The sequence below is a fragment of the Fistularia commersonii genome, chromosome 15 (assembly GCF_037954325.1).
Source record: "Fistularia commersonii isolate RoL2024-O1a breed Wild chromosome 15, RoL_Fcom_v1.0, whole genome shotgun sequence".
In the NCBI taxonomy this organism is placed as follows: Eukaryota; Metazoa; Chordata; class Actinopteri; order Syngnathiformes; family Fistulariidae; genus Fistularia; species Fistularia commersonii.
In genome coordinates this window covers 12527501-12538732 of record NC_141298.1, presented here as the reverse complement: position 1 = coordinate 12538732, position 11232 = coordinate 12527501, and the positions used below count along the sequence as shown (strand labels likewise).

The window sequence follows — 11232 nt, the reverse complement described above, 5'->3', positions numbered from 1 at the left end:
TCATCGGGTCTTCTCGGTGAGACGCGGCGTGAAGATCCGCCTTCATCTCCTCCTCATCTCAAGACCTCCAGAAGGTTTTGCTTCAGGGAGCTGGGCGGAGGCCCCCTGGTGCCCCCAAACACCTGCAGATCAACCTGCGCAGGGAGGAAGAAGAACGATAGTTCCAGTCGAAGCTCCATGTGGACCTTCAGCCCACGGAGAAGTTCTGCAGCACCGGAGTTCTCCTCCTGGAACCAAGATGTGGAGACCAATCCTCCAGGATTAAAGAAAAAAGGAGAAGGTGGTGGTGTAGAGCGTCCAGATTCTCCTGGACTGAATCGTCAGGTGTGTGCGTGTGTGTGTGTGTGTGTGTGTGTGAGTGTAGGAAACGGGGAGCTGTACATTCACACACACACATGAAGCAAGACACACCAATAGGATTTAAAATGATTGTTAATTATTTTTTAAATATTTTTTGTAATCCTATAAAATATATAAAAAAACACAGTTCGTTATATAATTCTTTGAATTTTTATTTTTTTTTTTTACATTTTTTTTTTGTATGTGACAGCCACTTTTATTTATTTAAATAGAAATAAAATCAGACCCCGGAAGTGTCCGGCCGTAGCCCCGCCCCTTCCCGGTCGAAGGACTACAATCCCGTGATGCTCCGCGGCGCAGCGCTTCCTGTCGACGTGTGACGGAGGGCTCCGCCGGACACAAACAAACGTCCGCGGGTTCGGTGCCGTTGCGCTCGGTCGCGCTGGGGGGGGGGGTCGGGGGCGGAAACGGTGACGCGCCCCGCAGGCTTGAACCGGAACCGGGACCCGCGCAGGATGTGGCTGAAACCGGAGGAGGTGCTGCTGAAGAACGCCTTCCAGCTGTGGGTCACCGAGCGGGACTGCGACTTCTTCGTGCTGCAGCGCAGACGCGGCTACGGGGAGGGCGGGGGCGGGCTCACAGGTAACCCGTGCGCGACACCGACGACCGGAACCGAGCGGGTGGCGAACGGGTTAACCGCGTGCACGTGACGTGACGTGACGTGGTCACCGCAACAGGTCCGGCCGCGTCCCGGTGCCGGTCCCGGTCCGGCCCCGCCCGACCGGAAACCGCTCTGCGCGCACTGTGCGTGCGTCCGTCCGTGCTCGGTTTGGAGACACTGAATCAGCGCGCGCGCACACACACACACATGCCGCATGCAGCCGCACACACGCTCATGCGCACAGACACGTGCACATACATGCACTCAAACGTGCTTGCAGCGACACATACACACACATAGTAAACAAAGTCTGGGACACGTAATGTGTGCAAACACACACACACACACACAGTAAACACACTCAGGGACACATCCTGTATGCGAACAATCACACACACACACACCAGCTGGAGGAGCAGCCGTGGAGGAGATGGTTGTCCTGGTTGGAGGTTCAGGTGAACCTCTGCCAGGACCTGCACCTGCACCAGGACCTGCACCTGGACCAGGTGTCTGCTGCACCTGCTCAAGTTTTGGGGGTCGGGTTCAGACCTGGACCAGGACTGGGTCTTCGGTCAGAGTCGGGCCACTGGAGCCCATCTTGGGGTTCTGATGAACATGATGGAGATGAAGATGCCATTAGATGCTTAATGAATGGAGTACTGCAAGTACAAGTGAGAGTAGGAGTACTAGTACACAGGTGACACAAGGGAAGTACTCTGATGGAGTACTCGGATTCAGTGCTCGGGTATTTGGAATGTAAATAGTGGTGTGTGTGTGTGCAGGGCTCCTGGTGGGGACCCTGGACACGGTCCTGGACTCCACCTCCAAGGTTGCCCCGTTCAGGATCCTCCATCACACTCCGGACTCCCAGGTGTACTGGTCCGTGGCCTGTGGTAGGTTCCACGCTCTATCCTCTTTGTGTGTGTGTGTGTGTACTTCCTATGATGTCCTCTGTCATGTGACAGACCCCGAATGCACCGTGTCGGTTTTGCCCTGTGAATAAGACTGTAATAAGCAAGTTATTACACAGCTATTACAGTGTTATTACACAGAACAGTTCATCTCCATCAAATCCTGACTTAATCCCAGAGTAACATGGGATTAAAACAGTGTGTTTAATCTGGGATTATGTGGTGACCGTGTCCAGAGCCAGAACCAGAATCCGGAGGGGGTTCTAGGTGATGTTTGTGGATTAAAACAAGGGATGTGGTCCTCCGGCTGGTCTGGCAGGAACGGCGTTTTCAAAGTCAAATGGCGTGCTGTCAGCAGGGGGCGCTCTGACGCCGCTGTGGTCTGCGCAGGCGTCACCAAGGAGGAGATCACCCAGCACTGGGAATGGCTGCAGCAGAACATCATGCGAACCCTGGCGGTCTTCGACTCCAGCGAGGACATCACCAGCTTCGTCCAGGGAAAGATCCGGGTAGGACCTTCTCCCGCCTCCGCCCCCGTCCCCCACGAAGGTCTGAAGGTCTAAACCATGGCACCTCGCCGTCCAGGGGCTGATCGCCGAGGAGGGGAAGTCGTCCCTGGTGCTGGAGGACGACCCCGAGAAGTTCCGGGAGGCCCACCTGAGGTTCGAGAAGTGGTTCGAGCTGCCGGTCGAGGAGAAGCTGGTCACCTACTACTCCTGCAGCTTCTGGAGGGGGAAGGTGCCCTGCCAGGGCTGGCTCTACCTTAGCACCAACTTCCTGTGCTTCTACTCCTTCCTGCTGGGAGCAGAAGGTGAGCGCTGCTCCTCCTCTGCCCTGGTTCCTCTTGGGTTTCTCCGGATCTGAACACGTGGTCTTCTGGGCTGCAGTGAAGCTGATCCTGTCCTGGGCAGAGATCTGGAGGCTGGAGAAGACATCCAACGTCCTCCTGACAGAGAGCATCCACGTGGTGGCCCACGGGGAGGACTACTACTTCTCCATGCTGCTGCACCTCAACGAGACCTTCGTCATCATGGAGCAGCTGGCGGACTACTCCATCAGGAGGCTGTTCGACAAGGAGGCCTTCGAACGGGAGCCGGCGCTGTCGGACCCCCTGCAGATCACCAAGAGGTACCTGCTCGTGACCCGTTTGACCTTCTGTTCGCTGTTCCGTCTCTGCCGCGAAAGTCCAGGAGACTTTCTGAGGAGAACCGTCTCTCCAGACCTCGGGCTTCTGTTGATTGTTCTGCTGTTCTCCTGCCCGTCCCAGAGCCCTGGAAGCCCACGCCAAGAGCGAGCAGTTTCGGACGTTCTTCCGGCTCCCCAGGGAGGAGAACCTGCTGGAGGTCCACGAGAGCTTCCTGTGGGTTCCCTTCTGCCACTTCAACACATTGGGAAAGATCTGCCTGTCGGAGAACTACCTGTGCTTCGCCAGCCAGGACGGCAGCCAGTGTCACGTGATCATTCCCATGAGAGAGGTGACATTGATCCCGGCCTCACCTGCCCCCGGCCCTGCAAGCCAACACTGACATCCTCTTGCCCTTCTTCTTGACCCTCTTCTTGTTGCCCTTCTTCTTGTTGCCCTTCTTCTTCTTGACCCTCTTCTTGTTGCCCTTTTTCTTGCCCTTCTTCTTCTTGCCCTTCTTCTTGACCCTCTTCTTGTTGCCCTTCTTCTTCTTGCCCCTCTTCTTCTTGCCCTTCCTCTTCTGGCCCTTCCTCTTGGCCTCCTTTTTCTTGCCTCTCTTCGTGCTCTTCTTCTTTCCCCTCTTCTCCTTCTCCCCTCCTTGTACCAGGTCATGAACGTGGAGCAGCCTGATTCGGGCACCCGCTCCCTGACGGTCTGCGTCCGCGGTAAGCGGTCCCTTCGGTTCTCCGAGGTCCGGGACTGCCAGCGCCTGGCGGGCTCCCTGCGGAACAAGTGCGGGATCGGCGCCAGTCCCCGCCACTCGTCCTCCTCTGAGGTAACCCCGGCCGCCGGCGCCCCCACAGCGCCCCCCGGTGGCCCCCGGCTGACCTTGCGCCCGGTGTCCTCCAGGCCGTCCGGGGCGAGTGCCGGGCGCTCATCGACCACTTCGAGGACAACCCGGAAGACGTGTCGCTGATGGTGGGTCAGAAGGACGGCAGCAAGGCGGTGAGCACCGAGGCCCTCATGACCGTGTTCCACCCCCAGGACATGGAGAACCTGGACCCCAAGATGGTAAACATCTGTGTGTATTTGTGTGTGTGTGTGTGTGTTTTGGGGCCGGAGAGGACTCTTATGTAATGGACCTTCTTGATTTGGTGGAAGAATCTGCGTTCCACATGAATGGCATCCACCACGTCAGCCTTGCAAACCTCCGCGCTCTGTTCCCAGAAGAACTCGGAACAGGCCTGAAGCCGGTCCCGCGGTTTCGGAGAAAAGTGTGTGTTTTTTCCTGGCGAGGTTCCGCCGGTTCCAGAAACGTTCCAGACACGTCTGCTGAGACGGTCCTGCTCCCCTCTCGGGAAAAACTGGAGAAGCTCTGCAAAGATGTTCTTGCTCAAAAGTTCCACTGCTCCTGAACTTTGCACAACTTTAAGACAAATAATGGTGTGCCTCTGTGTGTGTGTGTGTGTGTGTGTGTGTGTGTGTGTGTGTCAGCTGAAAGAGAAGATGAAGGAACAGTCATGGAACATCCATTTCTCTGAATACGGTCGAGGCACCAGCATGTTCTTCACCAAAAAGACCCGCGACCTGATTGTCCGTGGGGTTCCCGAGGCCCTGAGAGGAGAACTTTGGATGCTCTTCTCAGGTAGAACCTTCACGTGGGTTCCCGCCGGGCTCTGGTAGAACCTCCTGGGTTCTGAAGGTGTGCTTGCCGCCGCAGGAGCGGTGAACGACATGGCCACCCACCCCGGCTACTACTCGGAGCTGGTGGAGCAGTCCCTGGGCACCAGCACCTTGGCCACCGAGGAGATCGAAAGGGACCTTCACCGCTCGCTGCCCGAACACCCGGCCTTCCAGAGCGACACCGGCATCTCCGCCCTGAGGAGGGTCCTCACCGCCTACGCCTGCAGGAACCCCAAGATAGGATACTGCCAGGTACACACACACACACACACACACACACACACACACACACAGGGGCGCGCACACACTGAAACACTCCTACCCTGGAGGGGGTGGTCAGGCAGAAGGCACTACAATTACATGAGACAGATGGAGGAGCAAACATTTGCAATCTTAACACACACACACACACACACACACACACACTCACATATGCACACACATAGAGACACAGACACCCAATATACACACATACACTCATTCACACACACACTTGCGCGATTATAAACACTTGCACACTCAAACAGTCCCATACGTACACACACTGTCACAAACACGCAATCACGTACAGACATCCGCAATAACACACACTTGCACACTCACACTCACATACACACATTCAGTCACACAGGAACAAATACACACACACATACAGACATGCTCAAATAGATTTGCACTCTCACAAACACATGCACACTTACACACAAACACACATAGACACTCACTCACACACACATGCTGATTTGCAGTGACACACACACACACATATACACACGTGCGCGCACACACACACACACACACACACACAAATGTGCATGCTCTGGTGGAGTCACATGGTCCATGGCACGAGTTCACGACCCACGAGCAGAAAATCATCCAGTGAGGCCTTTCTGCTCGGTTACCGTGGTGACCAGCGCCGGTCTCCAGCTTGATGGTTGCCTAGGCGACGGGAGAGCAGACGGGAAGCGACGCTCTCCGAGATGATCCGCGTTCCGAGACGTTTCCGACCTCCCGCCTCGTCCCGGACCCGTTCCACAGCCGTCCTGACCCCTGGTTCTTCTCGCCCCCTCGGTTCCCGGGTTCCTCACAGGCCATGAACATCCTCACCTCGGTGCTGCTGCTGTACGCCAAGGAGGAGGAGGCCTTCTGGCTGCTGGTGTCCGTCTGCGAGAGGATGCTGCCGGACTACTTCAACCGCCGCATCATCGGTGAGACCGAACCCTCAGGAAATATGGAATTACGGGACGGACATTCGTGTCCTCCTTCCAGCGTTCTCCTCGCGTGTTCTCCTGGCTTCCTGCAGGGGCTCTGGTGGACCAGGCCGTGTTTGAGGACCTGATCCGTGAGAACCTCCCCCAGCTGGTGGAGCACATGACGGACCTGAGCTTCTTCTCCTCGGTGTCCCTGTCCTGGTTCCTGACGCTCTTCATCAGCGTCCTGCCCATCGAGAGCGCCGTCAACGTGGTGGACTGCTTCTTCTACGACGGCATCAAGGCCATCTTGCAGTTGGGCCTCGCCGTGCTGGACTACAACATGGAGGCGCTGATCGGTTGCCACGACGACGCGGAAGCCGTCACCATCCTCAACAAGTGCGTATCTCCGACATCTTCCCGCCGTGGCGGCGGCCGCTAACCCCGATCCGTGTCCCTCAGGTTCTTCGACAGCGTGACCAATCGGGACAGCCCGCTGCCGCCGACCGTCCAGCAGGCCTCGTTGCCGGGCAACCAGCGGCAGCCGCACGCTAGCGTTGACATTAGCGAGCTGATCCGGGAGGCCTACGAGGTGCGGCCGCTCGCCGTCGCTAGCCACGCCGCCATCTTGGCCGTCACTCACCCCCCCTTTCCCCTTCCACCTTCTCCAGAAATACGGCCACTTGCGTTCGGAGGAGGTGGAGAGCTCCAGGAGGAGGAACAAGCTCTTCGTGATCCAGACGCTGGAGGACACCACCAAGCAGAACGTGGTGAGTGAGCCTCCCGTTCCCGGTCGCCGCGGTGACGCCGCCCTCCAAGCTAACGAACCTTCGGACCGCAGATCCGCGTGGTGTCGCAGGAGGTGGGCTTCAACCCCTCGCAGCTGGACCAGCTCTACGACCTCTTCAAGGTGAGGACCTCGGTCCCGTGCCTAGAACATTCCCCCGAGGACCAGGAGCCGGTCCACTAACCGCTTTGCGCTTCCTCCTCGCAGAGGCAGCACCTCCTCAGCTGCTACTGGACCGCGAGGAGTCCGGCCCTGCTCCACCACGATCCCAGCCTGGCCTACCTGGACCAGTACCAGCTGGGCTTCCAGCAGTTCTCGGGACTCTTCTCCCTGCTGGAGCCGTGGACCTTCTGCGCCCAGAAGAGCCCCCTCCCGCTCTGGGTGTTCCGCCTGATCGACGAGAACCAGGACGGCCTGGTTAACTTCAAGGAGTTTTCCTGCGCCCTGGGTGAGTCACGCTGCTTCATGGGACGGTTCCTCCGGGTTCCTCCACGTTCTTCTGACTGTCCCGTCCCCCTCCCGCAGACACCCTCTACTCTGGAACCTTCACCAACAAGCTCAAGTTCCTCTTCAAGCTCCACCTGCCACCAGGTGAGTGATGCCATTAAAGTGGTCATGTGACCCCCCACCCTGCTCTGCCGAGGTCCACGTGGGCTCTCCTTCACACGTTCTTGAAGCTCCTGTGTGTGTGTGTGTGTGTGTGTGTGTGTGTGTGTGTGAGACGGCCTTGGACATGTCCTCCATGATGTTGCTGTTTGAGCTGGAAACGAGTGTTAGCAACATTCTGCTTGGCAGTAGAGGGAGGGGGGTTGCCATGACAACCAGGGGTGGAGGAGTATGAAGATGAAGAGGTTGGACTCCTCCATCAGATGAATCCAGACCGTATGACCTTCAGGTGGAGTCACCTGACCAGACTGAAAACGCGTTAGCTTCCTCTGCTAATGCTAACCGCTAACCGGGCCCCGGGACTGGGTTCTGGTGTTCCTGGTCCAGACCTCATCCAGGTCCCTCAGCCACTCTTCCAGCCATGTCCTGGAAGAACTTCACACACACACACACACACACACACCAGTACATGGATTATGACTCATATGTAATACCGCAAATGTGTGCGTGTGTGTGTGTGTGTGCACGTGCTATCTTCTCGTGCATATCCTCTCCTCCTGGTCCTCAGCCTTCACAGGAAGTCCTTTGCACCTCAAGGAGCAAAGAGTCCTGGCCTTTCCTCCTCCTGCTGAAGACTCTCCTCACATGAGTCCACTCACTGGTCAGCTTCTTCTTCTTGTCCTTCATCTCCTCCTCCTCCATCTCCTCCTCCTTCATCTTCTCCCTCTCCTCGTCCCCCTGATCCCTTGAACCTTCTGATGGTCCTCGAAGCAGCCTCCTGTTGACATGCATCTCTTTCTTCCAGAGTTTGACCTTCCAGAAGATGGCGTGATCCAGAAGAGTCCTGAGCGTGGTAGGCTACCCCCCCCACTCCTACCCCTGTGCACGTGAGGTGTGCATGTAAGGCTGTGTGTGTGATGCTTTGTGTGTGTGTGTGTGTGTGTGCGTGTGTGTGTGTGTGCTGGAGCAGGCCGGGGTAAGGTGGACCTTCAGGCCTACCTGAGGCAGTGGCAGAACGAGATCCTGAAGAAGGAGGAGACCATCAAGGACCTGCCCAGGATCAACCAGGTGGGTCCTGATCTGAGTTGCCATGGCAACAGAAACAGCCTCTGCAGCTGCAGGGCTTCGGACGACAGTGCTGTCGAGCAGTCGGACCGCTGGTAGCAGATGAGATGGCTCCATCTTCACTCCATCTCTGCTCCACCTTTGCCTAACGGGTTGTTGTTGTTGGTTCCAGGCCCAGTTCATCCAGTTCTCCAAGACGCTCTACAACATCTTCCATGGTTCTGCTGAGGAGGAGTCCCTGTACCGGGCCGTGGCCCACGTGACCAGCCTCCTGCTGAGGATGGAGGAGGTTGGTCGGAGGCTTCAGGAGACGCCTCCGCCCGTCCAGGCTCCCCTCCCCTCTTCCTCCTCCTCCTCCTCCTCCTCCTCCACCTCCACCAGCCCTGGGACCCCCGGGGAGGAGTGGTCCTTCTCCTTCGAGCAGGTCCTGGCCTCGCTCCTCAACGAGCCAGCCGTGGTGGCCTTCTTCGAGAAGCCCGTGGACCTGGAGGCCAAGCTGGCGCTGGCCCAGGGCGCCCAGCTCCGGCTCAGGGCCGGCAAGTGACCGCCCGGACCTCCACCCTAGAGCCGGAGGTCCAGGGAGGTCTAGGGAGGTGGGAGCAGGTCCAGGTCCAGGACCTGGAGGAGGACCACGGAGGAGCAGCTTTTTCAGGAACCCCGCCCCCCCACGCTTTGTGTCAAATACAGAATCTGATCCCACATGTAGTCTCAGATCCTCCACTTAGAGTCCACCTCCAGAGCCATGGAGAACATGCCAGATGATAGTCCTCAACCCCCCCCAGCTGACTGATGGGAATGACAGAGTAGAAGCTGAGAGGACCTGCTGCTTTGGTGTCACCTTCTCCTGATGGTCCAGAAGCATCTGGAGCCTCTCATCCAGGCTAGATGACCATCCAGGAGGTGGAGCTCCAGACGGAGACTCTGGGCTCCATCCTGGACCATCCACGGCCGTGGTCCTGGTTCCGGAGCGGAACCCAGAGCGAGGCGAGTCGCCGGTTCGAATCTCAGGGTGCGGCTGGAAAGGGTCGTCACAAGCTCCGCCCCCAGCCCAGAGCAGGGCCGATCGGACCAATCAGACGTGCAGGAAGAAGACCTCCCTCCTCCTCTTTCCTTTGGGCCGGTTCCTCGGTTCCTTCGGTTCTCAGCTGCGTCTGAAACTCAAGTGCAATTTCTTTTCTGCCAATTTTGGGTTCTGCAGGTTCTCCCGGTTCTGCAGGATCTCCTCCGTTCCAGAGATGCGGTCTTGGTTGGAGGTGTTGTGGGCTTAGACGGGATTAGAAGGGAGTGGACGAAGTCCGATCTGGTTGTGGTTGGAGGTTCTGGACCCGGGGCAAAACCTCCCCAGCAGAACCCTCAGGTCCAGTCATTTCGCCAATGGAGGAGGGATTATTGATTATTGATTTATTGATAAAGGATCAGATTATTTATGATTGGATTTGTTTTCTTCTGGTGTGCTTCTGCTGAGGCTTGTTCTCCAGCGGCAGAAGCTTCTGAAAGAACCCAGATAGAACCCGTCCGATGTTCCTCGTGTCAGTGAGCTGCATGTTCTGATCGTTGGTCTCGACTGTGAGGGCGTCGGAGAAGATCAGATCTTCTGCTCCAGGAGGTTGTGACCCGTTCAATAAAGTGTCATTCAGCAAAAGACCAGAACCTCCGTCTCCGTTCTTTCCGAGTCGCGGCTTGCATGAGCTTCATAAGGTTACCGTGGCAACCAGGTCCACCCGGACCCGCAGGACGTGACTGATACCTTCCACCCTAAACCTGAGGGTTCCTCACATTCTTCTGGTTCAATGTTCTCCAAGGTGCTCTGATGGACAGGAAGGTTCTTCTGCAAGTTAACCTCAGGAGCTGCTTACTCTTCATCGCTGAGACCCTCTTCTTCCTCCTCGTCCAGATTCCGGTCCTAAAATACTCCACGTCTCCAGCAGAATGTTCTCCTGTCTAAAGGCGAACATGCCATTCACTTGATTGACAGGCGACCCATGTGACCTCACCATGTGACCTTCTGACGGCGTCAGTGTTTCTCCTTCTATTCCTGCTTGGGTTGGGGTTTCAAACCCCCCACCTGTCCCACCTGTCAGCAAGATTGTTTATATCCCCCCCCACACACACACACACACACACACACACACACACCAGAACCACATCAATGAGAGGATTCCAGAACCAGCAGCTCCACTGAACATCTTCACTGGAGGAGCAAGAGGCGGGTCCTCCAGGAGATGAAGATCCTGCAAGGCATTTGGAGATTTGGAATCCATCAATGGATGAAACTATGAAACCAGCCCCCCCACCCCACCCCCCCACCCCCAGTCATAATGCAGGTCAGCTATTTATAGATGGAGAGGAACGCCTGTGTGTGTGTGTGTGTGTGTGTGTGTGTGTGTGTGTGTGTCTGAGCTGCAGCCACTGGAAAACAAACAGCCAAAGTGTCTAAGATCCTGAGGAGGACCTGAATTAACAGGTCTCAATCCTGTCTCGAACCCCCCCCCCCCCTCCTGTGGGACCTTCAGGATCAGATGAACAGATGGAGGACGCGGTTCTTCACGAGGACTTGAATCGGGCCGTTGGGGTAGAAGGTCAGAGGGGAGGCCTCCTCTGGAGGATGGAGGAACCTTCAGCGTGCAGAGGTTCTCCACAAGGACGGCATTGTTGGAGGTGTCGTTGACATTTAAGGCTCTTCAAGCCCAACAGGAACCACATTGTGAGGGACAAGAACCCGTGTGACCATCAGATGAGCCTCCGGTACTGCGGTCCAACCGGACGCAGGAGGAACTTCTCTGCAGAAGGTTCCCCGCCGAGCAGGAAGGCAGACGGCCGAGCGCGTAATGGGGCAGTTTGGATAGTATAGTAATAACATTGTAATAAAAGAGTAATAACACAGTAATAACACAGAAATAGCACTG

General features: G+C 56.7%; 1 protein-coding gene across 2 annotated transcripts; it reads left to right on the top strand.

Annotated features, from left to right (window-relative positions):
- Positions 1-676: 676 nt before the first annotated feature.
- On the top strand, positions 677-9976 carry tbc1d8b (TBC1 domain family member 8B). Of its 2 annotated transcripts, XM_086160306.1 has the most exons (21): positions 677-942; positions 1744-1854; positions 2263-2381; positions 2458-2683; positions 2760-3000; positions 3140-3347; positions 3663-3830; positions 3905-4066; positions 4490-4640; positions 4716-4930; positions 5769-5886; positions 5982-6267; positions 6331-6460; positions 6540-6638; positions 6710-6778; positions 6863-7103; positions 7181-7246; positions 7830-7922; positions 8067-8114; positions 8232-8329; positions 8499-9976. In XM_086160306.1, the coding sequence occupies exons 1-21, from the start codon at positions 816-818 to the stop codon at positions 8868-8870; spliced, it is 3348 nt and encodes a 1115-aa protein (XP_086016432.1). In that variant the 5' UTR covers positions 677-815; the 3' UTR covers positions 8871-9976. The 2 variants fall into 2 exon arrangements, with proteins under 2 accessions (XP_086016432.1, XP_086016433.1); XM_086160307.1 differs by lacking the exon at positions 7830-7922.
- The last annotated feature ends 1256 nt before the right edge of the window (positions 9977-11232 follow it).

Bases quoted from the DNA above. Each gene is read 5' to 3' on its own strand.
- tbc1d8b (XM_086160306.1), top strand. From the start codon at position 816: ATGTGGCTGAAACCGGAGGAGGTGCTGCTGAAGAACGCCTTCCAGCTG. The intron at 3,001-3,139 runs GTACCTGCTCGT...TGCCCGTCCCAG, and splicing joins CCCCTGCAGATCACCAAGAG to AGCCCTGGAAGCCCACGCCA. The intron at 7,247-7,829 runs GTGAGTGATGCC...CCTGGTCCTCAG, and splicing joins CAAGCTCCACCTGCCACCAG to CCTTCACAGGAAGTCCTTTG.